General features: G+C 37.4%; 2 protein-coding genes across 2 annotated transcripts in view; one reads left to right on the top strand and one right to left on the bottom strand.

Annotated features, from left to right (window-relative positions):
- The window catches only part of LOC109084161 (NACHT, LRR and PYD domains-containing protein 12-like), a 941,455-nt gene that overhangs the window by 249,605 nt on the left and 666,629 nt on the right, over positions 1–25,221 (top strand).
- LOC109070050 (NACHT, LRR and PYD domains-containing protein 12-like) overlaps positions 10,445–25,221 on the bottom strand; it is a 29,082-nt gene continuing 14,305 nt past the window's right edge. The window contains 6 exon segments of the mRNA XM_042749118.1: positions 10,445–11,065; positions 11,888–12,049; positions 13,259–13,432; positions 23,853–24,026; positions 24,490–24,515; positions 24,517–24,667. Coding sequence (XP_042605052.1) covers positions 11,053–11,065; positions 11,888–12,049; positions 13,259–13,432; positions 23,853–24,026; positions 24,490–24,515; positions 24,517–24,667 — 700 coding nt within the window. The 3' untranslated portion in view covers positions 10,445–11,052.

Genomic DNA, 25,221 nt, shown 5'->3' with positions numbered 1-25,221 from the left:
AATAAAACCCCACTATATATACCGCAATGTAAAAAAAGAGGAAAGTATAAGTCCCATTCCATCACAGAAGAGTCCAAGCTCTCTAGTGTCACAGCAGTAGCATCCTCACGTTACACACGAGCTTCATTTCTACCATTGAGCCACATTCAGCTACATTCTCCTCAGTCGTCTCACTTCTCTCATTTATATCTTCTCTAGCAATAGTGACACTGACCCCAGCTTCAACACTCACCCATCCTTTCATTATTTACAGCTTCAGCATCATTCACTTTCTCAGCACACACACTCTAACACTCAACACACCCTTCCATTATATCATCCAACTAATCAAAATCAAATTCATCTACATCATACTTCAAGACCATGTAAACCTGTCATCTAAAACAAATGACAGATTTACAGCCAAGCGGGATCTTTTTGATTTGGGACGCTACTGTATCATGTCTTGAATGCTCTGAATCACTCAGTCTGTGTGATTAATAAATATACCACAGTAGCAATGCATGCATGGGTTTTGAGGCGGTTTACAAACCTGTTGTCCAGCAAAGGGAACATTTAATGAGGTTTTTGCTACAAATTCATTTCATCACTCAAGTGTAGCCACTTTTGGCCAAATTGTGGACCCTTACAAACAGACACAACAAACTTGGTGTTCTATATAATATTTGGCAAATAAGGAAAAAGGTTTATCTGAAAACCTTTGTTACAGTTCAGATTCTGTGTGCAGATATTTTTTGGTCCAGATTCTGGAATTCACTGGATATTGCCTCTCATAACATCATAAAGTCTTATTATACATTGATGCTAGTTTAAAGTCAGTTTGAAATGAAAGAGATTAAAGTGAAGATTAAATTGAATTCAAACAGTATCTTTCCAGAGCCACAAAATAAACAATGTTCTGACTGCTATACATAATATTTATTGCTGTATTATTAGTACATGTTTCATTAATGCAATGATGCGCATGATCACAGACAGATTTGTATACGACGAGACAAACTTAAGCCACATTAAAGGCCAATTTATACTTCTGCGTCGAGTGAACGCCCTAGTGTACGTCGTAGTGTACGTAGTTGGGTGACGACGTCGTGAGCATTTATACTTCTGCGTATGTCTGTTTTGCTCTGCAGTTACACCGCTGAAACGCTAGTTGACGCGAGCGGGTTCCACTGTGTTTACATTCCTGTAAACGACGTTGGAGGAAATCTCCCTCCATGAATTCGCTGCCATCTGGCAGTCTTTGTAATCTCCCGAAGACGAGTCATACAGATGGCTGTATTTCCTCACTTCTTCAATTAATCGCTCGGGCTCGGTCACTTGGTCCATTTCCATGTTGGCTCTTCACTGAATTTCGGAATTTAAAAATGGCGGGCGGTCCAGAGTGTAGAAGATCATTCCGGAAATGCGTAGGAGGAGAGTTGGTACTACCAAGCCGACCAATCACAGATCTTGCAGTCCGCGTCGTCGTGACGCGTATTTAAATTTTTGAGGAGGTGCGCGTCAGGGTATGGCGAAGGGTACGATGTATGGTACACGTCAATGCGTATGCTACGCCGTACTTACTACGCGCACCCGACGCAGAAGTATAAATTGGCCTTAAGCGTGTTATGTTAAATAATTACAGACCCGGCTCCAGAGTTAAATCACTGAGATTCCTTCTGTTTGTTTGGGGATTATCTAAACTTAATATTATATTATATTTATAGGCCTAACCATAATATGTTGAGCCATTCAATGCTATGGGGCAAAGAGCTCTCCTGTATAGTCATTAAAAATCTATTTTAAAAATCTCATTTTAGTTCATTTAAACCTTTACAGCAAAAGATACTTCAGTTTGCAATGATTATTTACATTTTCCATAAACTAAATGTGCAACCTGAAACAAAAAATATTTTAATTCTGGGGTTGTACAGGATTTTTTATATATGATAAATAAAACATTTAACTGGGCTAAATATTCCTGTATATTAGACATTTAACAAGTTTCAAGCTGTTTTTAACCCAAGACAATCTAAACACATTTATAGGAAGTTCTACTTTGTTTTGTAAATCATTTGACATGACAACAGTGAGAGGAAACACTGCTTGTTGAAGAGTGTTGTTTTCTGTGAAAGCAGACTCAGTGTTACCTCTGTTTCTGTGAGAGACTCATCTTTCCTCTCTTCTCTGACATACTGCAGATGAACAGCTCAACACTGAGATCTTTGTCTCTCTGAAGTCGATCAGATGCTCATCATGACCTGGACATGACAATGAGATCAAGATCATGATAGTTCAGAGGAAGAAATGATGAAGAAAATAACTAGTGCTGGATCTTTGAGTTATCAAGCAATCAATATAAAAATAAAATATGCTACAAATATACTGCCATGTAATAATCTTTTCCCATCACTCACAACACACGTCTTTATTTACATGCACATTAATATCGGAGCATTAAGAAGTTTAAAAGATGAATGTTGCTCGTGTTTATCGTCTCTCTATCCAGAAGAACAGGTTTGATTTGATCACAGAATACTTTCAGTCTCGAGACTTAAAATAGAAGAGGAAATAAAATAACACTTTTAGAATTATTCTTAATGCTACATTTATACAGATATTTTTAAAGACTTGTAAAAATGTTTTAACACACGTCGATCGTCTTTAAACGGTTTGTTTTAATACCTTTCTGCTTCTCGGAGGTTTGTTACTTCTGTGACAGACAGGTATAAGTTATAACTTAACAAATCACGCTTCACACAGCTCTGAAATGCGTTCATCATTCTCCTAAATAAGTGTAATGGTGAAAGTATTCAGAGTTACTTGCAGTAGTTCAGACGATCTTTCAGAGAGTAGTTCAGAGAATCCAGAAGTCTTTAAAACACTTTCGGTTTGTGATCGCTGTTAAACACCTGTGCGATCTTCACGATTGATGTTTGTCACCTGACACGACTTCATCTTGGAGAAAATCAAAGTCCAGTTCACAACAGATCTCGTGCAGCAGCGCCACCAACTGGACAGGAATGTGAAGCACAAACACACCTGCTTTCTCCTTCTTCTTCCTTCTAACAGCAGATCCCAAACTAAAACAGTGCACTAGCGCCACCTGCTGTTTCTTCATATTCTCCTCTCAATCTTCTCCATTCACCTCCTTCTGCTACATTTGACAACTTTGAAGGGTTAGTTGAATAATGACTGACAAATCATATCAAATAATCCAAAACAAACATATCAGTCTGAAAGGTAATGATTATATGCTATATAACAGAATTATATACAGTCCTGTTTTTATTTGAAGAAATTTCATTACATTTCTTTCATTACAGCAATAGTCTATGAATTCAGATTGAATGATTTCATTCAGTTATTCTGTAGGTTATGATGAATAATTAAGATATATGAAATGTATGATTCATTGAATTAGTTCAGAACTCAATTAATTATAATGAACTTTCAGTTTCTACATATAAATAGAAAATGCCCAGTTATTTTCATCTTATTTTCTGAATTTATCATCTCTGTTCAGTTTTACAGGTCACTGTGATGTAGATATATGTGTTTTTCAAAATCTGTCATTTAAGATTTAAATAGTTTTGAATCTAACGTCTATTAAAAGAGAAAAACTGAGACTGTAACTCATAAACTTATGGGTTTGAAAAAGACAAAACAGCACTTTACCTCTTATTTACAGCTACAATTAACATTTTTATCATTTTACAATCAAATATTTAATTATAATTTATGTATTTTAAATCCTACATTTAAGGAAATATTAGACAGACTAATGAATTTAGAGTCTTCTTCATTATTTACTGTCTTTCTGTACTCTTATTCAGCATTTATAACACTGTTTTTTCATGTAATTTAAGTTTAAATGACAAATATCACAGCTGTCTTATTTACTCTCAATGTAATTTATTCTCTAATATTTTGATATATCTAATATTCCTGTCTTTACACTGTCCTCAAAATCCTGCATCACAATCAGAAAAACAAAAGAGAAGTGGATAAGATAAGTGCTATATATATCCATTTTAGAAGAATCCACAACAAATAATAATAATAATAATAAAATTTATTTTCCAGACAATGCATAGACAGAGACATTGCTGGATATGATGAAGAGAAACCCCAGGAACACAGAAGAAAGATCTTGTTTGAGACTCGAATCTCAATCATTAGACTGTAAAAAGTGTGAGAGATGAGAGAGATCTGCCTTTATCTGTTCTCACATGGACAGATTTTCAGTGCAGAAATGTAGGCAGTACCTTACCATTGTGAAGCAGAGTATTAAAATTTGGCCTCAACATGATATTATAAAAGATATGTGCTTAGAGAAGATGTGTTGAAACCAAACAAAGGTCAGATTTGGATTAAAGAGTTCATGATTGTTATTGAGAAAATGAAGATCACTGTAAGAGGCCAGATATACACTGAAAAAAGTGAAGATCACTGTACTTCATCCAATTAATAATTTGTCTTTCAATTTAATTTACCATTATTTGTTTTATTTTTTGAGTATTTTTTATTTTTTAGTTCAAAACATTGATAAATGTAAATATTTTTCATAAAGAGCTCAACTGGGACATATTTGTTTTGAGGAATGTAAAATATCAGGTTAGATGAACTCATATTATTTAGTTTATATCATGAGCACGCTGCTGCGAGTCCCTTAACTTTGTTTTAGATCAGTTAGGACGTTATTTTCCACAAATTACCTTTTTTTGGCTCTTTCTTTTCCTCGAGAGACTGTTAGTGATCGCTGAAAATTGTTGTTTCTCATCCGTTAGTTAAGTAGTTTTTTCACGAGCGAGATCCACTGAGATGAGATTATTTTGGTCTTTTTCTGTTTCACTCGATGTTGTTTATGAGAAGTGTAACTGTTAAGTTAATTTTACTCATACAGCGGAGGAGAGATGATGGTGGCGCTAATATGGAGAGTGCAATAATTTAACGACCACGTTTAATAGACATGACTGTTGCTTGAAAGAGTAAGTTTAAAGTAATTAACGGTATAAATACATGAATATACTTCTGTTCTATCTAGCTTCAGAGCCCTCTTAACATTAGCCCTTTTCTTGTTTTTGAAGGAGGAAGAAATGGAAGAGATGCTTTGGAAGTGTAAGTATGGCCCTCATAACTGAAAAGAGAGCACAGCTAACGGTATATAAAAATTATCCAACGGTTTCACAGACAAGTTTCAGACTAAAATGTATGTTCAAGCTGTCTTAACTGATAATATCTTGTACTGGCACATCTTAAAATATGTCAGCGCCATTGTCATGTCTCAAGATGCACACCAGTAAAGTTTTTAAGGCATTTTTATATTAGTTATTTAAATATCCTGATTTAACCAGGTCCTAGTCCTGGTTTAAGCTAAGCCCTGTCTGTGAAACCCTGTCTCTGTGTTCAAACATGGAAGTTATACAAGAATGAAACAATGTTGTTGTTCACATCAGGCGTGTACATATATTTAAATGACTTTATGCTCTAAACTGTACACTTCTGGCTCCTCACAGCAGAGCTCCAGATCAGCTGTATGTCATGTGTGTTAACTGAGACCTGTTCTGAGGAGGAGCACTTTATTGACAGCTACACTGCACAATTAAATGTAAACCCTTAAGTCAGATGCCCTCATAAAGACTGTAACTTTATTGTTTGCTCTTCACAGAAAAGTTGTCAAGGACAAGCCTGACATCACCCAAAGGCAGCTCTTCTTACAGTAAACCAGGTGTGTAGAAGTGCATTCATCACATGATGTATTTGCCATAATTACAAGATTACAACTTGTCCTTGTAGAACTCATAATTATCATCTGTAATCTGGGAATTTTCTGAGAGCTTCTACTTGTATCACGTGACTGTACCGGACTGCTGCAGATTAATTTAGGCACTAATTTAGAAACACACAGTTCCCGGTCCAAGGACATGAACAGCTCTGAACAGAACACAGTGTGAACGCAGCATATGATCTTGAGTATATGACAACAGCATTATCTAACTGACTTGATAATGTCTTTATGGATCTGTTTCTTGCTCTGTTAGGATGCAGCTGACAGGACAGACTCCAGTAAGAGTCCTCAGTGTTGATCAAGTCCAAATCTAACCCATCTAGAGCGGGAATCATCTGAAGAAAACTTTGTAATGGATGAACCGACCGATCTCAGGCCTTCTATGTCCATTTTTCAGACTGATTTATGCCCTGCTCCTGGACTAAGTGTTTGAAAAGTACTTTATATTTTATTCAGCAGGTAATGCTCAACCTCGGAAAAGGTGAGTTAGCTCCTAAAATTCAGTTCTGCCATATTGTGAACTCAGAGAGGAATAAAACCATATAGTTTTGATGCTGTTTGTTTTGATTCTGATGCTAGGTTTTTTCATGTTTTAAGAGGAAATGTTTTCAGATTAAAAAAAATCATGTTCTGTTGTGTTTTTGAATTAACATTTGGAATTGAATTAAAATAAAACTGAAAATTGCATGAATGTTTAACAAATTGGAAAAATAAACTGACATAGATTTAACTTGGAAATTAAACTGGAAAATGTTTTAATCATCCAATTAAAATAAATTAGGGTAATGATTCACATCTATATTTGTTTTACAAAAAACAAATATTTTTTGTACTTGCCCTAAATAATATTTTTTTTATGTCTATAAAAACAAAATTTAAATGAATTGACTTTTTTTCAAAAATAAAATAGTTTTCATAAACATTAATATTGTTTAGGGCAAGTTATTTATTTTTCATTGGCTCAGATTAAAAAAATATAGATGTGAGTCATTACCCTACATTTTTTTTTCAGTGAATTATAAAACAGACACAGATATGTTCTCTAATGTCTCTCAAAACTAATAAGACTAGCTATATTTGAGTTCAATAATATGAAGACTATTTTGAGGCTGTTTTGTGAAACTCTCCTGGTTCACATGTGCTATCTGCTGCTGTGAGGGTTTGACTGTGACTTTAAAGGGTCATGAAACCCACTGTTTCAGCTCTGGTTAGTCCTATCCACAGTTTAAATAAAAAACAAAACCAATGTGTGTGTGGTTTGCTGTGGGTGGGGGGGGAGGGGAGAGAGAAAACACACAGATTTTGGTTTTCACAGTGTCTTTTTTCGCGCATATAGTTAAAAAACATTAATAAATGCACAGCCGTTTGTCATGGAGCTGTAAAAACGGTAAAGCTCACCGAGTGAATGAATCGTGTTTGTGCTGAACTCTTATTACAAAGAAAAACAAACCCTCTCCTTTGATCCATGAACGTTTCTCTCAGTTAATGTACACGGTCTCACAATCTGAAGCTCTGTCAGAGCAAATCAACACATGCTGTTGTGAATAATTAAAAAAAAAACAAGTAAATACAGACAACTAATGGACAGCAGTAGTAAAGTGAGATCTGTGTGTCTCTTTATTACTTTGTTTTATGTAGGCCTATCTGAGAGAAAAATAAACAATAAAGCTTTACAAATTTGATTTGTTTGTTTGTTTGTTTTTTTTGTTTTTTAATCTGACATGGTTCTTTATTTAGTACCACTTCTAGCTTTTAATTCAGCCAAATTTGTCAATGTTTTGACCTATGTCTGGTATGTGTGCACAAATTAAATTATATTATTCAGAGTAATTAAACTAAAACATAATAATAATAATAATAATAATACTAATAATAATATAAAATGCCACAAAATATTCAGTTTTGTTAAATTACACTACAATTCAGATTTACACAATTGAAATTCAAATCATGTTTTCATATTTCTGGCCTCTCCGAAATACCATAATTTTACATTAATTTTGGTATAAAAACCAAAAGTTTGTAAATGACAATAATAATAAATAATGTAAATTACAAAAAAATATTCTATAAATTTTTTTGGCCTCTAAATCAACATTTGTAAATGAAAATAAATAGTTCTATACAGAGTTATAAGAGCATTAGCGCCACCTATCTCTCAAGTGGAGCATTAACACTCTCTCTACAATCTCAATCAGGAGTGTCAATGCTCCACTTGAGAGATAGGTGGCGCTAATGCACTTATAACTCTGCGATCCGCCGTAAAGCCACAAGAAGAAGAAGAAGATGAAGATGATGATGATGATGATGATGATGATGATGATGATGAAGGCTGCTGTGAAGCGCGTTCACGAGAGTTCTAACAGTTCGGACAGCGCGTGAATCAGAGATTAAAAAAACGATATAAATACTGTTCAGTTTCTTGCACAGACCGATCGTTTTGTGTCTTTACACATCAATGTATCGTCACGAGCCGCAGGGTTTAATTTGGATTTTTTTATAGCTATATCGCTTTATATCTTCCACATTTAATGCATTAAAATGAACTGAATTTGGTATTTATTTAATTTATAAAATCATACATTCATTACTAAGGTAACGGTCTCAGCTAGAGTTGTGTTATTGAGAAAGTGGTGATTAAGATGGTGATTTATTAAGTAAAACACCACACTTGTTGTTTTTATATTTAGCATTTATATAGAAAACGTTTATAACATGTATAAGCAAGAGATTATGTTTTTGTTTTATCAGAAGAGAAAAGAAGCTGGGCATTACCTCAGCGGCTGTGTTTCAGATCAAGTGTAAAAGACAGCAGAGCAAAGAATCCCGAAGAAGAAAAATGAGAAGATGCAAGGCCTTTTATAAAGCACTTCTGAGGGGATTTCCAGTATGATGTCAGAAGACACTGGATCCACCTGCTGTCTATAGACCCTTTGCAAACACGTGACGACGCCATGACGGACGGCAGAATCACCGGAAGCACAAGCTGAACAGTAGTAGACGAGCGGGAAGTTTCAATCAGTTTAAAATAAATAACACTAAACTTTATGGCTTCTTCTATTGAACAAGCTGTCGTGCTGTTATCGGTCGAGGTAGGGCATCTGGTAGGTGCTCACAAAGAACGGTATTTGGAGAAGTTGGAGATCGCAGATTTGGATACCGACCCTTACCTTCTTCCTCCCTCCGTTTTCACGGACCTCATTAAATCTCAGAGTCTACCCGACTTCAGTCCACACGATCTGTACCACTATGTGGTAAACGGGGTATCCCCATACACTGGTGCTGATCTCAAAGCTTTTAAAAGTCTGGATGCTTACCAGTTCTCTGTAGCTGGCTGGGTTACAGGTACGCGATGCTACGCTCACGGCGGGGGGGGGGGGTGGTGCTTAATGGCAAAGGTAAGACATCAGTCTAGGGTTTATTTTGTATTAACATCTATTCTTTACTTAAGTAAAGATTTATATAACACGTAGCCTATGTTTTTAGAGGACATGGTCGTTCGTGGCTACCCACTTACCGTTGTTCACTGGGTGTGCCGATGCAACTTTCTAATTCAGTGGCTCTATAACTCTTTATACCAGATACCACCTCAGAAAATATTTGGCTGTCCAAGTACCACCATAATGACCAATATTAAAATACAGTAGCGTAGTAGGCCTAACTATTCAGCTACAGCTCTGCACAGTTTGAACATTAACACTGCACTGTGCTTACATACAAGTAAATAAAAAAAAAACTTAAATAACACTTAAATTAAAATGTGTTGTTACTAAATGTTGTAAATGTAAAATAAACTTTACTCAAATAAAGATTAAATTAAAAATGTTTTGTTTTAACATTAATTTAAATTTAATTTAGTGATTCCTCTGCGTACCACTAAAGAGAGCCCGAGGACCACTAGTGTTACTAGTACCACACTTTTGAGAACCACTGTTCTAATTGATGCCTGAACACATCCCAGCTCTGGGAAGTGCAGTTATTAGTTATCGATCACACGTTAATCCATGCAGTAAATCACAGAGTGTATATGATCAGTAGTAACCACACATAATTGTAACATCTAGCCATCTTCTTATCTGTGATTATATTTGCTGTAGCCTATGTTAAGGTTTGACTAGTTAGACACTGCATAGTATTTAAGATGTATTCACAAGGGGCATTTATGGTGTCACTGCAGCAGTAAACAATAACATCACAATAACATTCAAGTAAAAATAATCTAATTATGCCACTTTCTGTAATTGTAGGTTCATCATAGCCAGTCACTGTCTGAAACCCAACTACAACCATGGGTGTCTTTGAAGAAGGATGGGACAGTTGTGTGTGGCCACTGTACATGTAAAGCAGGCCTGGGAGAGGTGTGCTCCCACGTAACAGCTCTGCTGTACGCAATAGACTCTGCTGTTAAACAAATGTTCTCGCGGGAGCGCGCACACGTTACATTAGAAACTGAACCGGAATGATCCTCGTCAGAGGAGCTGAGCGGTGTGTAAAAGATGTTTCATGTCATTTTTATTAAATAAAGTGTATTTTCTTAATCTCTCCAGTACCCAAAGCAGACACAAACAGCGAGTAAAAGGCGCAGCATTTCTAAACACTGAAGCTGTCAGTCAGTTCAGCACAAACTCACTGTGTGTGAAAACTCCCGTTTTTAATCAATTCATCTGTCAAAACTGCACAATCCAGCTTTTATTTACTCTGTGTTTCTGCTTTGTTTGTTGTAATGAGAGCATTTGTGATTGTTAGCAACAGACAGACACAGAGCTAACTTAATATAGAATTAAATAGAATAACTGTGTAGAAAATGTAAGATAGATCATGGAAATGTTTTAAGTAACATGGAAATTTCACACATTGTAGATCTGCTTCATATCTTTTGATACATTTAAGTGCTGCACTTGACAATCACATTTAAACATTTGAACTCATTATGAATGAGTTTTAATACAAATATTATTAAACTGAAGAGCCAGACAGACTCATCTGAGCTTCTTCCTCCTCTGTTCCAGCTTTACATTAAACACAATGATCATCTGCTTGAATACTAAAGCAACATTAATCATTAAATATCATGTTTCTAACACACATGCTGCATTATTTCAGTGTAAAGTCTGAGTCTCTTCACCTGTATGGACCACATTTACACATTTATCACACACATTTATTCCTCATAGACACAGTAGTGAAGCTCTTCTGTGGATCTTCAGCTGATGTTTACTGCTCCTCTCAAGAACACTTCACTTCATGATATACAGCATTTATCATCTTTTGGTGATGCATCTCTATCTATCTACTCTGTAAGGTGGAACAGAACAGAAGATAATCAGAGTTCAGTGGAAAAAAAGTACAAATTAGTTACTATATTTCATTCACAGTTTTTTTTTTTTAATCAGAGTTCAGTGGAAAAAAAGTATTAAACCAAACCGCAGGAGATTCCTGTTAATAGTAGACTTGAGGAGACATTGTTCAAAGTGTGTCTTGTTGTTAAAGTTGTTGCTAACTGATGAGAAGTGTTTAGCTGAATCTAAATTGTGTCTAATTCTTGACTTGTGTGTCAAGAAAGCATATAATAAGTGTGATAATGCACATGCAGCCGGATGTTATCACAGAATAAGTCTCTTCAGGAGGACACAAGTCCTGATCACCCTGTCGGGTTTATTCTGTGATAACAAGCGGCTGGAGGTACATTATCTCTTACAGAAAGTAAGTGTAAAGTAATGTGACGTGTTGCTTGTCAAAGTAAAAACACACAAGAGACAGAGACATTGATCATGTGATGCTGGACGACTGTGAGCTGAAGCTGAATCTGCTCTGATTTTACCAGCGTTTTCCTACAATCTGAACAAATCTATTTCAAACTGTAATGATTCACTATTACTGATGTCATTATTAAAGCAGCTGTTGCTGTATAAATCTGTGACAGTGTGCTTTTCTTCTCTTTCCTCCTTTGTGTTCAACATTTTTATCAACTTTACATTTCATTCTGACACAGACCCTTTGAAATAAAGCTTGATGATAATTTGATAAACTCTTTTCACAAATATTTGAAAGTATATATTTGTTCATATATCAGAGGTGAATGAATCTCTTTAATATCACAAAGTGAAGTTTACTCACATCAGTTTACAGTTTGAGTCTCGTAGCACATTAATGAGCTTCTGCTTTGAGTCTCTAATCATATTGTGTCTCAGATCAAGCTCTTTTAGAAACTTCAGAGCTTTTGTGTTCGTCAAAGACTGAGTTAAAGAAGAAACATCTGTAATGCCACAGTCATAAAGACTAGAAAGAGACAAACAGAGGAAGAGATCATCTTACAAACAAATCATTAAGATGAAGAATCTTTCACAAATATAATGTGAACACATTCATCATGAGATATTGAGTATAAAGTGTTTTGTTTAACCTGTTAACTGTCACCCCGTCCCGTATACGGGACGCCTACGTTTACTTCACTAAATCCTTATCTAATCATGACAAAACTATATATCGTTGGAAAGGTCTATGACTCCTAAATAGATAATTTTACCAATGTTTTTTGTAAAAAATTATGTAGTAAAAGTAATAGATTCATTTCTGTCAAGAGTGTACCACAAAAATCTACATCATAACAGTTCTGACCTTTGTCAAAAAAAAGTCTTCTTCGTTGCCTTTTTCTTTATCACACTTTAGAAATCATCAGAAATTATATATCAACAGAAAACTTAAAATCTCAAAATTCATCCTTTGAAACCCATTTTAAAATCAGACATTGCATTACCACGAAAATGGTACATCAATATCATGTTAAAAAATTTTTTTGTTCATGAATTATAAAAATTTTAGTTTGGAAAGTGCATTTTCAAGTCTATGTTCAAAAACGTGAGTGACAGTTAAGGGGTTAATTATAAAAATGTTAGTTTGGAAAGTGCATTTTCAAGTCTATGTTCAAAAACGTGGAGAACACAGAGAACAAAATACATTTTGTAACAAAAATTAAATAAATTATATATATTATATATATATATATATATATATATATATATATATATATATATATATATATATATTTTTTTTTGTTTGTTTTTTTTTTTTTTTTTAAGGATTTGTGATATTTTTTTATATTTATAAAAGTAAATTAAAAGTGCTGGGTGTCACCTCTTCAGACATTTTTGACTAATTATGTAACAACAAAATCAACATAAATCTCCCATTAATGTCTGTGTTTGTTTTTTTGGGGGGACCCACATTCATTTCAATGTGGGTCTCCAGAGAGTGACTTTTTTCACACTAACACACAACCAGATATCAATCCAATTTAATTTTCTATTTGTAGAGCTACCAAGTGTTGACAACCGTACAAAGTCTCATGAAATTTAGATAAAGGGAACTTTTTTATTTTAAATTATTTCAGCAAACATCATTTGGGGTCTCAAAAGACCTTGAACAGCACATAAGAGTTAAACAAAGTGATTTTCATCATTTTGATTCTTGTATGTGAATGTTACTGACCTCAATCTCTCCAGTTTACAGTGTGAATCCTTCAGTACGTCACATAAGTGATTCACTCCTGTGTTTTTTATTTGATTCCAGCTCAGGTCCAGTTCTCTCAGGTGTGATGGGTTTGATTTCAGAGCTGAAGTCAGGATGAGACACTGTTTCTCTGTAATACTGCAATCACACAGACTGAAGACAGAAAGAGAAAACACACAATGAATCAGACACGTTATGTTCATGTGTGGTGTAAGTAATTCATCGTGTTAACACCATAAATTGTAATAAATTTAAAAAAGTAACATTTCCAAAACCTTACATTTACATTACATTTAGTCATTTAGCAGATGCTTTTATCCAAAGTGACTTACAAATGAAGACAATGGAAGCAATCAAAATCAACAAAAGAACAATGATACACAAGTGCTATAACAAGTCTCAGTTAGCTTAAGTGACTTACAAATGAGGACAAATATATATGTTTGAGTTATTTCACAATAAACAAATTTAAATTCTAGCCTACATAGTTTGTGCAATTACATTTATTTAAATTGAACGTTGAAAGATAATATTGATCATGTTCTATTCTGTAGTGTTAATAGAAATCATACACTGTCAGAATTAAAAGGTTGCATTTTATGCGTGCAACAGCCTTTCAGTGTCAGTCCCTTATGAAAATGAACCATGGTTTTACTAAAGTGACTATAGTTCAACTGTATTATTTGTAGTTTTGAATCATGTGTGTGACGAGTGGGGCGGGGCCGAGAGCCCTGGGAACGGAGCGAGGCCGGTGGAGTGATTGGGAAAGGAGCGACACCTGCTCCACTCACCGGTCTCGAGTCCCAGGGAGGAGATTGGGAGGATACAAAAGAGGAGCGACGACAGTGAAGGGAGAGAGGACCAGGCCTGGGCTTTATTTTGTGGTTTGGTTTTTGTTTGTGCGCGGCAGTCGACCGTGAGGGGCAGTCGCGCCGTTTTATGTTTATTTTGGTTATTAAAGATTTATTTGAGTGTTCGCCGGTTCCCGCCTCCTTCTTCCCGTGACTATGGAGTTTTTATATTGTTACACTGGTGCCGAAACCCGGGGAGCAACTGGGAGTTCAGTGCCTTGCTCAAGGGCACTTCAGTCATGGGTATTGAGGGTGGAAGAGAGCGCTGTTCATTCACCCACCGGGGCGGGATGTTCAGACGCACACTTAGCGGTTTAGCCAATCACAATACACTGAGCCAGCTGACCAATCTCAGCCCATTGTGTATTTCTGAGTAGGGCTGTGCGATATGGGGAAAATATCTAATTGCGTTTTTTTTTGACAGATGTTGTGATTGCGAATTGATTTGCGATTTTAAATTTGTAAAGTCAAGCTTCAGGCTCAATATTATCAATATGCACAGTATGAGTATCATTACCCTGCTGAAAAAAGCATACATTTTTACAGTTTCCATTAAACCATTACAAAATTCCTCTTTGTTTTTGGCATTATTCCAGTAGGAATTACTGTTGTTCTATTGGTTGGCATCTGCAATATTACATGCCACCAATAGAATCCATCAAATAGAGACCATTATAGTTTACATTAAAACCAATACAAGTCCCATTATATCCCTGAAATCCAATAAATTTTCAATTTTATTTTGGGAGGGGTTCTACAGTGTGTGTGTGTATATATTTATATATATATATATATATTTTTTTTTTTTTTCAGAATACATTATTTTGATGGTATTATTGTTTTTATAGAATTAACTTAATTACTGAATTTAATAACTGGAAAGATTTGTTAATTTTTTTTTTTATAAATTGTTAGTTTGAAGAACCAGGTGGAGTCTAGGGGAATGGAGGAATACGTAACAAAGAAAAGGGAAATCCACATGGAGCCTCTCATCCCAGTCCCAGCTCTGAAGAACACTGCCAACCACTAAAGGATCCACTATAATTTGATTTATTATATTTCTTTAACACATGCAGGAGTAGCAAGAACAAAGCAAACAGGCTTCAGGAGGGGGCATAGCCAAAATAACAAACAAAACAGCAGCTTACTCCATTTTGAAACTAACTTACCTAGCACAGGGACAAAATAAATAACAAAAAGACAATATACTTCCTTAACTACCTAACTTTTTCCAAAAAACAGGAGAAAAGGAGTTAAAAGAAACGGGCACCCTCCTCCCTACAAGTTATAAAGTAGACAACTTAAATATTGAAGACAGGACTACAGAAGTATTAGCAATATTGAGTGGAGTCCAAAAGTTTAAGTGGGGGCAGCAAAGCAAACAGTACACAAACTGAAACTCTAGCACAAAATTGGCATTAGGCATCAACTAACAACAGTACCAAAACCACAAACACTAGTCTGGGGCTGCAGAGAGGGTCCATGCAGGGAGAGGGAGATGGCTCAAACTTTCTCCTTTCCTCTCTCCCCCAACTGTGCTTTCTTGGTGGCTTTTATAGCTGGTTCCTCTCTGGAGGAGCCAGTGAATGAGTTGATTGGTCATCACGAGTATCAGGTGTCAGTAATCAGCTCCTATCAGCACAGCACAGGAGAGAAAAGACGACTGAGAACAAACAAGCTCTTGACTGACCCCAGAACAGTACAAACTACGTCACAGGACGTAACACCCCCATCACCAAGTTTATAACCCATGGCTTATAAACAGTTAATACTTTACATGTACAGTACACTTTAGTCCCCATCACAGGCTCTGGAAAGTGCATCTGCCACCACATTCTCAGAGCCTTTCTTGTGTTTGATGTCCAAGTTGTATTCTTGCAGATACAGTGACCACCGCATCAAACGCTGATTCCAATTGCACATGCGAGACAGGAAGACAAGAGGGTTATGGTCAGTGTAAACAACAAGAGGGGTACAACTACCTCCAACATAGACTTCAAAATGCCTAAGTGCCATTACTAGTGCCAGAGCTTCCTTCTCGATGGTACTATAGTTTTTTGTTGAGACTTTGAAAACTTCTTGGAAAAATAACAGACAGGATGCTCAATTCCTGCCCCGTCTTCTTGCAACAAAACTGCACCAGCTCCTACAGCACTTGCATCAACTTGTAGCTTGAAAGGTGAAGAGAAGTTAGGAGCAGATAAAATGGGACCATAACACAGAAGGTCTTTGGCAGCAAGAAATGCATGGTCACAATCAGAACTCCACACAAAGTTCTTTGAAGTGCTAAGCATATCAGTGAGGGGTGACACAATCGTTGCAAAGTTCTTACAAAATCCTCTATAGTACCCTGCCATTCCCAAAAATCTGCGTAACTGACGCTTGGTACTGGGTGTAGGGAACTCAATGATGGCAGACACTTTTGCTTCAATAGGCTTGACATAACCCTGACCAACCTTTTTACCAAGGTAAGTTACAACACCTTTAGCAAACTCACACTTGGCCAAATTAAGGGTTAACCGAGCATCACTTAACCTTGTAAACAGTTTTCTCCAAACTGCAGATGTGATCTTCCCACTCATCTGAATAGACTACAATGTCATCTAAGTAAGCTTCACAACTGGGCAGGCCTAGCAAAACTTTTTGCATTAGACGTTGAAATGTGGCAGGTGCGTTTCGCATCCCAAAAGCCATACAGTTATACTGTAGGAAATCATCAGGTGTTACAAATGCAGAGATCTCACATGCACGTGCAGTTAGTGGAACCTGCCAATAACTTTTTAACAGGTCTAACTTGGAAACAAACTTCGATGCACCAACTCTGTCCACGCAGTCTTCCATCCGTGGTAAGGGAAAGGAGTCAGGTTTTGTCACACTGTTTACTTTTCTATAATCCGTACAAAAGCGAAAGGTGTTGTCAGACTTTGGGACCAGTAGGCATGGAGAACTCCAGGGACTTTGACTGGATACAGCCAGCCCGTTTGAAAGTAGATAATCTACCTCTGATTTCATAATCGCTCGCTTTGCCGGATTCACTCGGTATGGATGTTGCTTGATTGGAAGAGAATTCCCTACATTGATGTCATGAAACAATATACTGGTTCTACCAGGCACGTCAGCAAAACAGGGCAGGATGTTTCCACAACAACATTTTAACATCCTTACGCTGGTCTTCAGGTAAATAAGATAAATAAGAGTCCAAACTACTTAATATAGCTGAATTATTCAAACGAACACCAGGTGAATAAGGTTCAGCTACCAATTCCTCAACATCAGGACTGCAAACAGGAGCTACTGTAACACTGGGTTTCAGTGTAGGTGAGGGAAGAGAGGTCCCAAAAGAGTTACGAGCAACGTAACGCTTTAGCAAGTTAATATGACACACTCTCTTCTTACGACGACGATCGGGAGTATTTACAACATAGTCTGTGTCACTAAGTTTTTGCTCAATGACATACGGTCCAGAAAACTTTGCATCAAAAATTGAGCCAGGAACAGGAAGTAATACCAGAACAGAGTCACCTGGTTGAAAACTGCGTTGTACTGTTTTATTGTCAAAGTGACTTTTCATTCTAGACTGCGCTATGGCTAGGTGGACTTTGGCTACTTCGCAAGCTTTTTGTAAGCGTTCGCGGAAAGTAGCGACATAGTCTAAAATTGGGACAGCAGGGCTACTCTTACTAGTTAACTGTTCTTTTAACAACTTCAAAGGCCCACGAACGGTATGAGCAAACACAAGCTCATGAGGACTAAATCCCAAGGACTCCTGAACCGACTCCCTCACAGCAAACATAAGTAGCGGTAAGCCATCCATCCAGTCTCTTCCAGTCTCGACACAGTAAGTGCGGATCATGGACTTCATGGTTTGATGAAAACGCTCTATCGCCCCCCTGTGACTCAGGGTGATAGGCGCTAGACAGTTGGTGTGCTATACCCAACTCTTTCAACATCTGCCCAAAAACTTTTGAGGTGAAGTTCGTCCCCTGATCAGTTTGAATTAGTCTGGGTAGACCAAATGTTGTACAAAACTTTACGATCTCCTTCAACACTACGGGTGCCTTTAATGAACGCAACGGTACAGCCTCAGGGTAACGAGTAGCAGTACACATCATTGTTAAAATGTACTGATGCCCATGTTTAGACTTTGGAAGAGGCCCTACACAATCAATCAACAACTTTTCAAATGGCTCACCAATAACAGGAATTGGATTAAGGGGAGCTTTTGGGACAGTCTGATTTGGTTTGCCTGCACACTGGCAGACATCACAGGAGCGACAAAAATTAGACACAGCAGATTTTACTCCAGGCCAGTAGAAGTACTTTGTAATGCGCTGAAATGTTTTGTTGACACCAAGATGCCCTGCAAGAACATTTTCGTGTGCCAATTTCAAAACTTGAGAACGGTACCTGGCAGGCACAACAACCTGATATATGGTCAACCAATCTTTTTGCTCTGAGGACCTTGGTTCCCATTTGCGCATTAGGACTCCATCATCCCAAAAGTAGCCTACCCTTGCCGTTACAAGATTGCAATGATCTACCGCTAAACTAATGCATTTTGCAAGTGTAGGATCTGACTTCTGCACAGCAGCAAGATGTTCCTTACCCACCATGGAAGGAAGTTCAGCGGCAAGCAGAGGGTCATGCTCAGACACCATTTCCAATGGAACAGACAACTTGCACTCTACTGACTCGGGTTGCTCAGCCATGAAAGAATCTGAAAGATCAACCGTATCTTGAAACTTTCGTGACTGAGACCGAGTGACCGCACATGCTGGAAACACAAGAGGAAATTTCTCAGCAAGATCCGACGAAGCGCACTCAGTTGGCTCACTTATAACAACTGGCCTGGGAAAGACATTACCACCTGCAAGATCATTTCCCAGGATAAAGCTGACGTTGTCTACGGGTAGTTTCTTACACACACCCAATTGAAAATTACCTGTAGCCAGGTCAGACTTTACATTAACAACATGCAATGGAACACTAACACACCCCATTCCAATTCCACGTACCAAACTATTTGCGCCGGTATACGAAGCGTCAGAGAAAGGCAGCACGTCCTCTAAAATGAAGGACTGTGCTGATCCCGTATCTCTCAAAATTTGCACGCACTCAACATTAGGGCTGCCAGCTAAAGACACATAGCCTGGCCGAAGAAACGGTCCAAAAGACGAGGTATCCGTGGCACACAAATCAGGAGCAGATTGTATTAATGCTACATGCCTAGGCTTTTCAGTTGCTTTTTTTTCTCTGTTTCCAAGCTCGACAATCATTGATCAAATGTCCAGGATCAAGACAATAAAAGCAAACTCTCCTTTCAGCTGTATTTCTTGCAACGGATTTAGTTCTGCCACTGATTTTATGGCCTTCTCCGCGAGTTACATCTTGAGCTACAGACTCTGCAGATAAAACTGTTTTCGTCTGACGACCAGAAAAAAAAACCGTCCGATGTGTAAGTGTGAATTCATCTGCAAGTACTGCCGCATCCGAGAGCTTTGTCACTTTTTGTTCATTTTAAATGAACCACAACACTTTCCGGCACGCATGATTTAAAGTCTTCCAATAAGACCAATTCTCGTAACTCTTCGAAAGTGGTAATTTTGTTTGCAAAACACCACTTCTCAAAGAGGGTCTTTTTTCCCCTAGCAAATTCGACGTAAGTTTGTTTGGCTTGCTTTGAACATGCTCTAAATTTCTGCCTATATGCCTCAGGCACCAATTCATATGCTCTCAAAACAGCTGCTTTCACAGTGTCATAGTCCAATGACGCCTCAATTGGCAAAGCCGCACACACCTCTTGTGCTTTGCCAACGAGGTTACACTGAAGCAGCAAAGCCCACATATCCTTTGGCCAACTCAATTTAGTCGCGACACGCTCAAAGGCAATAAAGTAAGAGTCTACCTCTGTCTCACGAAAGGGTGGCACTAACTTGACATATTTACCAATATCTAGATCAGCTTTAGGAGTTAAAGAATCAGGATAGGAACGTGGTTTAGGAACCGGCCTATCATATAAAGATCGTGTCTCAAGCTCACGCAGTTTAATATCACGATCTGCTTTAATTTCAAGAGCTCTCAAACGAAGGCGTTGAGTCTCATACTCTTGCTTTTTTAGTTCTAATTCAAGCTCTTTTAACCGCAGTGTGATTTTAGGATCCAGTGAAGATACTTTCTCACTACTACTGACTGAACCTGAAATATCAGACGGCGCTTCCATATCAGTTACAGCTTCTATCCCCTGCTCTACAGTTCTTTCTGTGAAAGTACCCACCTCTACCAATTTACGATATAACTCATCCTTTATCACACTTTTCTTTGCACTTCTAGAAGTTAGTGTTATGTTGTAAAAGTCAGCTAGCTCTAACAGATCTTTCTTTCTACACCGATTAAACTCCTCTATTGACGGAGACAGTGAGAACTTTACTAAATCAAATTCCATTTTTTTTCTCAAAAACACAATGGAACTTCCTCACCCATCAAAGTTCGAAGCAGCCAAACAAAACTTACCCAATTCCAGAAGATTCACAATAGTTGTAACCCGAACATGCATAGGACGAGCCCCCAATTGTTACGTTCCCACTCTTTAATTAGTCTAGGGGAATGGAGGAATACGTAACAAAGAAAAGGGAAATCCACATGGAGCCTCTCATCCCAGTCCCAGCTCTGAAGAACACTGCCAACCACTAAAGGATCCACTATAATTTGATTTATTATATTTCTTTAACACATGCAGGAGTAGCAAGAACAAAGCAAACAGGCTTCAGGAGGGGGCATAGCCAAAATAACAAACAAGAACAGCAGCTTACTCCATTTTGAAACTAACTTACCTAGCACAGGGACAAAATAAATAACAAAAAGACAATATACTTCCTTAACTACCTAACTTTTCCAAAAAAACAGGAGAAAAGGAGTTAAAAGAAATAGGCACCCTCCTCCCTACAAGTTATAAAGTAGACAACTTAAATATTGAAGACAGGACTACAGAAGTATTAGCAATATTGAGTGGAGTTCAACAGTTTAAGTGGGGGCAGCAAAGCAACAGTACACAAACTGAAACTCTAGCACAAAATTGGCATTAGGCATCAACTAACAACAGTACCAAAACCACAACACTAGTCTGGGGCTGCAGAGAGGGTCCATGCAGGGAGAGGGAGATGGCTCAAACTTTCTCCTTTCCTCTCTCCCCCAACTGTGCTTTCTTGGTGGCTTTTATAGCTGGTTCCTCTCTGGAGGAGCCAGTGAATGAGTTGATTGGTCATCACGAGTATCAGGTGTCAGTAATCAGCTCCTATCAGCACAGCACAGGAGAGAAAAGACGACTGAGAACAAACAAGCTCTTGACTGACCCCAGAACAGTACAAACTACGTCACAGGACGTAACAAAATAAAGAACTGTATTTCTTTAGTCAAGTATTAAAGTTTTACATATGTTACATTGTATTTGGGATTTTAAGAACAAGTGTAAAATGTGTTGAATGTTTCATTTCATCCAAGTGAAATTAGCAAGCAGTTAGACTGAATTTAAATTTGTTTTAAACGCGGAGCCAGGCGCGAGTCGACTCAGGTTGCGTGCGTGCGTCAAGCCTCATCCATACTGCCAGATGCGCTCGTGGAGATTTGCGCTGCAGAGCCACGCACGAATATTACCGAGCGTTACGAAACAGGCTGTGTGAGTGCGGCAAGTGTGAACGGCTCGTCCGTGACGCGGGATTCGCACCGCGTGGGGCAGAGAGAAGCGAATATGAGAAGCATTCAGAGACACAGGCTGTGTGCCCGGTCTTCTGAATTGGGAATAACGAAACATTCAATAATGGATGCTCTTGATATGCATTGTGATGCAGCTTTTGCAAATTACCTTTTTTGTTCGTTGTCTGTCGTTTTGAAGCTTAAGTTACATAACGTTTTTATTTAGTTTTAATTTGCCTAACTATCGATCTGACCCTGTAGACGCCATAATCCAACTCTGTCTCTCTCCCGCTGTCTGTATTTTTTTTATGGTAGGTGTTTACGCAGTTGTCTAGAGCAGAGCTGATTGGGGAGAACGGAGGTCTGCTCACTCTATTGGTTAGTAAGACTGCCACTCAAGGCTGGCAGTCATGCATATGTTCTGGAACAGCATAATATTGCATCCACATCGCAGGCTTTTGTGATTTGCAAATCGCAATGTCTCAAATCGCGATTTTGATTCGATTTCGATTAATCGCATAGCCCTATTTCTGAGGGAGAGGCTTCATAAAATAAGGAAATAATCAAGGCATTTGTGAGAGAAGGGACAGAGCGGTGTGGAATAAAGGTAAATTATGTGAAAAATAATGTGTTTTTTAATAAACAAAGCATGAACACATGTTAGACTGCACCCCATAAACACAATCAAGCCTAGAAAACAAACACCCCTTTAAAATAAAACAGTATTAATCACACTTTATTATTTAGTTTATTATTTTATTAAAAATAAAAACTAAAAGTGCAATAGCATCATCATCACTATTATTAATTTATGTTTTATTGTTATGTTTGATGGGTGCCATGTGAGGACCAAACCAAACCTCCAGGTTTTCAGAAGAGAACCAGGCTGAAAAACTGATGTGTTCCTCTGAATATAGGGCTTCACGATAAATCACATTCAGGGGCGTAAATTTCGTCTAACATTGGTGGGGGGGCAGCTAGAATTGTACTTGTGAAGAACTGTATACACAGAGGAAGGTCTTACTATTATTAGTTCAGCAGGAGACAGCGCTTGTGTCCGCTGTAGACATTACTTTCATCACAGTGTTGCCAAGTCTGCAGTTTTCTCATGGAATTGGGAAACTTTGTCACTGTTGCCTTGGGTTGAAGTGACCCCAGTAATGTGTATTTTAGCCCCGGCACATGATTTTTAACAAGGGACCCCCTCGAGACATGGTTAGTTTGGGGTAGTTTTGAGCAGGCAGATTTTGTTTTGAAAACCTGGCAACCCTTTTTGTCAACTATTGACTTTGTTTTCTCTCACCGGACTTGTGTGTGTGTGTGTGTTTGTGTATATGTATATGTGTGTGTGTGTGTGTGTGTGTGTTGTAAAAGAAGAAAGCAGGCATTTGGATCAAAGCACTGTGAGGCGAGGGAGGGGAGACTCAAAATATTCATAAACTTAAAACACATTTTTGCCCCATTTGTGTTTGTTATTTTAATACTTACACTATTATTTAAAGTATAAAGCTTTGTTGTGGCACTGTGAGGCAAGGTGGCTTTTAATCATATTTTTAAGGGGCATCCTTCAGATGGGGGGGGGGGGTCCTGATTGTGATTTGATGTGATTTCAGATGGAGCAGCATTTAATACACAGAACCATAGTTCACTGTCAAGATATGCAATATCACATTCATAATCACAGATGAATCGCCTTCAATTATGGTTAATCAGTGCAATGGATCATGGGAAATTTAGTCCGGGGTGACACACAACAGTCTGTGTAGTGTGAGTCAGTATAATAGGAGGGGGACCTCTGGTGGAGAGCGGACGGAAGACCACGGACAGGATTCATGACAGTTGTGAGGAGAAGAAAAGTTATTTAGATGAAAGATCAGGATTAGAAACACATTATGTGCACATATAAATCATTTCAGCACTGCAATATTCCATAGAAAATAATAACTGTCAACTTTAATTTCATGGTGACTTTCTGAAAGTAAACAGTAATCTTTATACTCTACAGCAGTTACAGTGAGATTAATGATACTAACTGTAGTTTCTCCAGCTTGAATTGTGTGTTCATCAGTAGATCACTGAGGTTTTTCACTCCAGAGTCTCCTAGTTTACTCCAGCTCAGGTTCAGTTCTCTCAGGTGTGATGGGTTTGATTTCAGAGCTGAAGTCAGGATGAGACACTGTTTCTCTGTAATACTGCATCCATACAGACTGAAGACAGAAAGAGAAAACACAAGGAATCAGACACGTTATGTTCATGTGTGATTTAAAAACATAGTTTAAATGTAACAAATCAAGAAAACTGTTCATAAATCAAGATTTACTTCAAGACATTTTAAGATTGGAGTTTACAGTCAACAGGTAATTTTTGTGATCATATTTTGTTCTTATTGTGATGCATGTCTGAGTGAAACAGGTTTTTTTTTTTTTAACTCCAGGTCAGGAATTTATTTTTGATGAAAAGCTGATAATTGTTTGCTATTGCTGTGATCTCATGTGACTGACAGGTTTTCCCGCCTTCACATCATCAGACGAGAGAAGAGATGTGTTTGTGAGAGAAAGTGATAGTTATTTTCATTAAAGATCACAAGGGTACATTCATTTTTGGAAATAAATTATGTACCCTGATAAATCAATTTCACTGTAACTGCTGTAGAGAAATAATGATACTAACTCTAGTTTCTCCAGCTTGAATTGTGTGTTTCATCAGTAGATCACTGAGGTTTTTCACTCCAGAGTCTCCTAGTAGTTCATTCCAGCTCAGGATCAGTTCTCTCAGGTGTGATGGGTTTGATTTCAGAGCTGAAGTCAGGATGAGACACTGTTTCTCTGTAATACTGCAATCACACAGACTGAAGACAGAAAGAGAAAACACAATGAATCAGACACGTTATGTTCATGTGTGACTTAAATTAATCATGTGTTAACATCATACAGTGCAATAATAAAAATTTTAAAAAAGTAACATTTTCAAAACCTTACATTTACATTACATTTAGTCATTTAGCAGATGCTTTTATCCAAAGTGACTTACAAATGAATGAATCAGACACGTTATGTTCATGTGTGAGTTAAATTAATCATGAGTAAAGATCATACAGTCCAATAATAAAATGTTGCCAAAACCTGAAAACAATATAAGCAAATGATTAATTACACAGCCATAAACTAAAACAAAAACAAAAATAGGATTTGAGGATACTATTTACATTTCAAGTCTGAAGAATCTTTAGTCAGACCAAAAAAAAAGGTTTGTGATTTGTAATGTAATTAAGATACAGGATCAACTATAGAACCACTTTACAATAACATTAAAAATGTAAAAACAAAGTTTAAATGTAACAAATCAAGAAAACTGTTCATAAATCAAGATTTACTTCAAGACATTTTAAAATTGTAGTAACAA

Source organism: Cyprinus carpio, chromosome B22, assembly GCF_018340385.1.
Source record: "Cyprinus carpio isolate SPL01 chromosome B22, ASM1834038v1, whole genome shotgun sequence".
Lineage (NCBI taxonomy): Eukaryota > Metazoa > Chordata > Actinopteri > Cypriniformes > Cyprinidae > Cyprinus > Cyprinus carpio.
The sequence above is the reverse complement of the archived record's forward strand: the minus strand, read 5'-3'. Positions and strand labels throughout refer to the sequence as shown.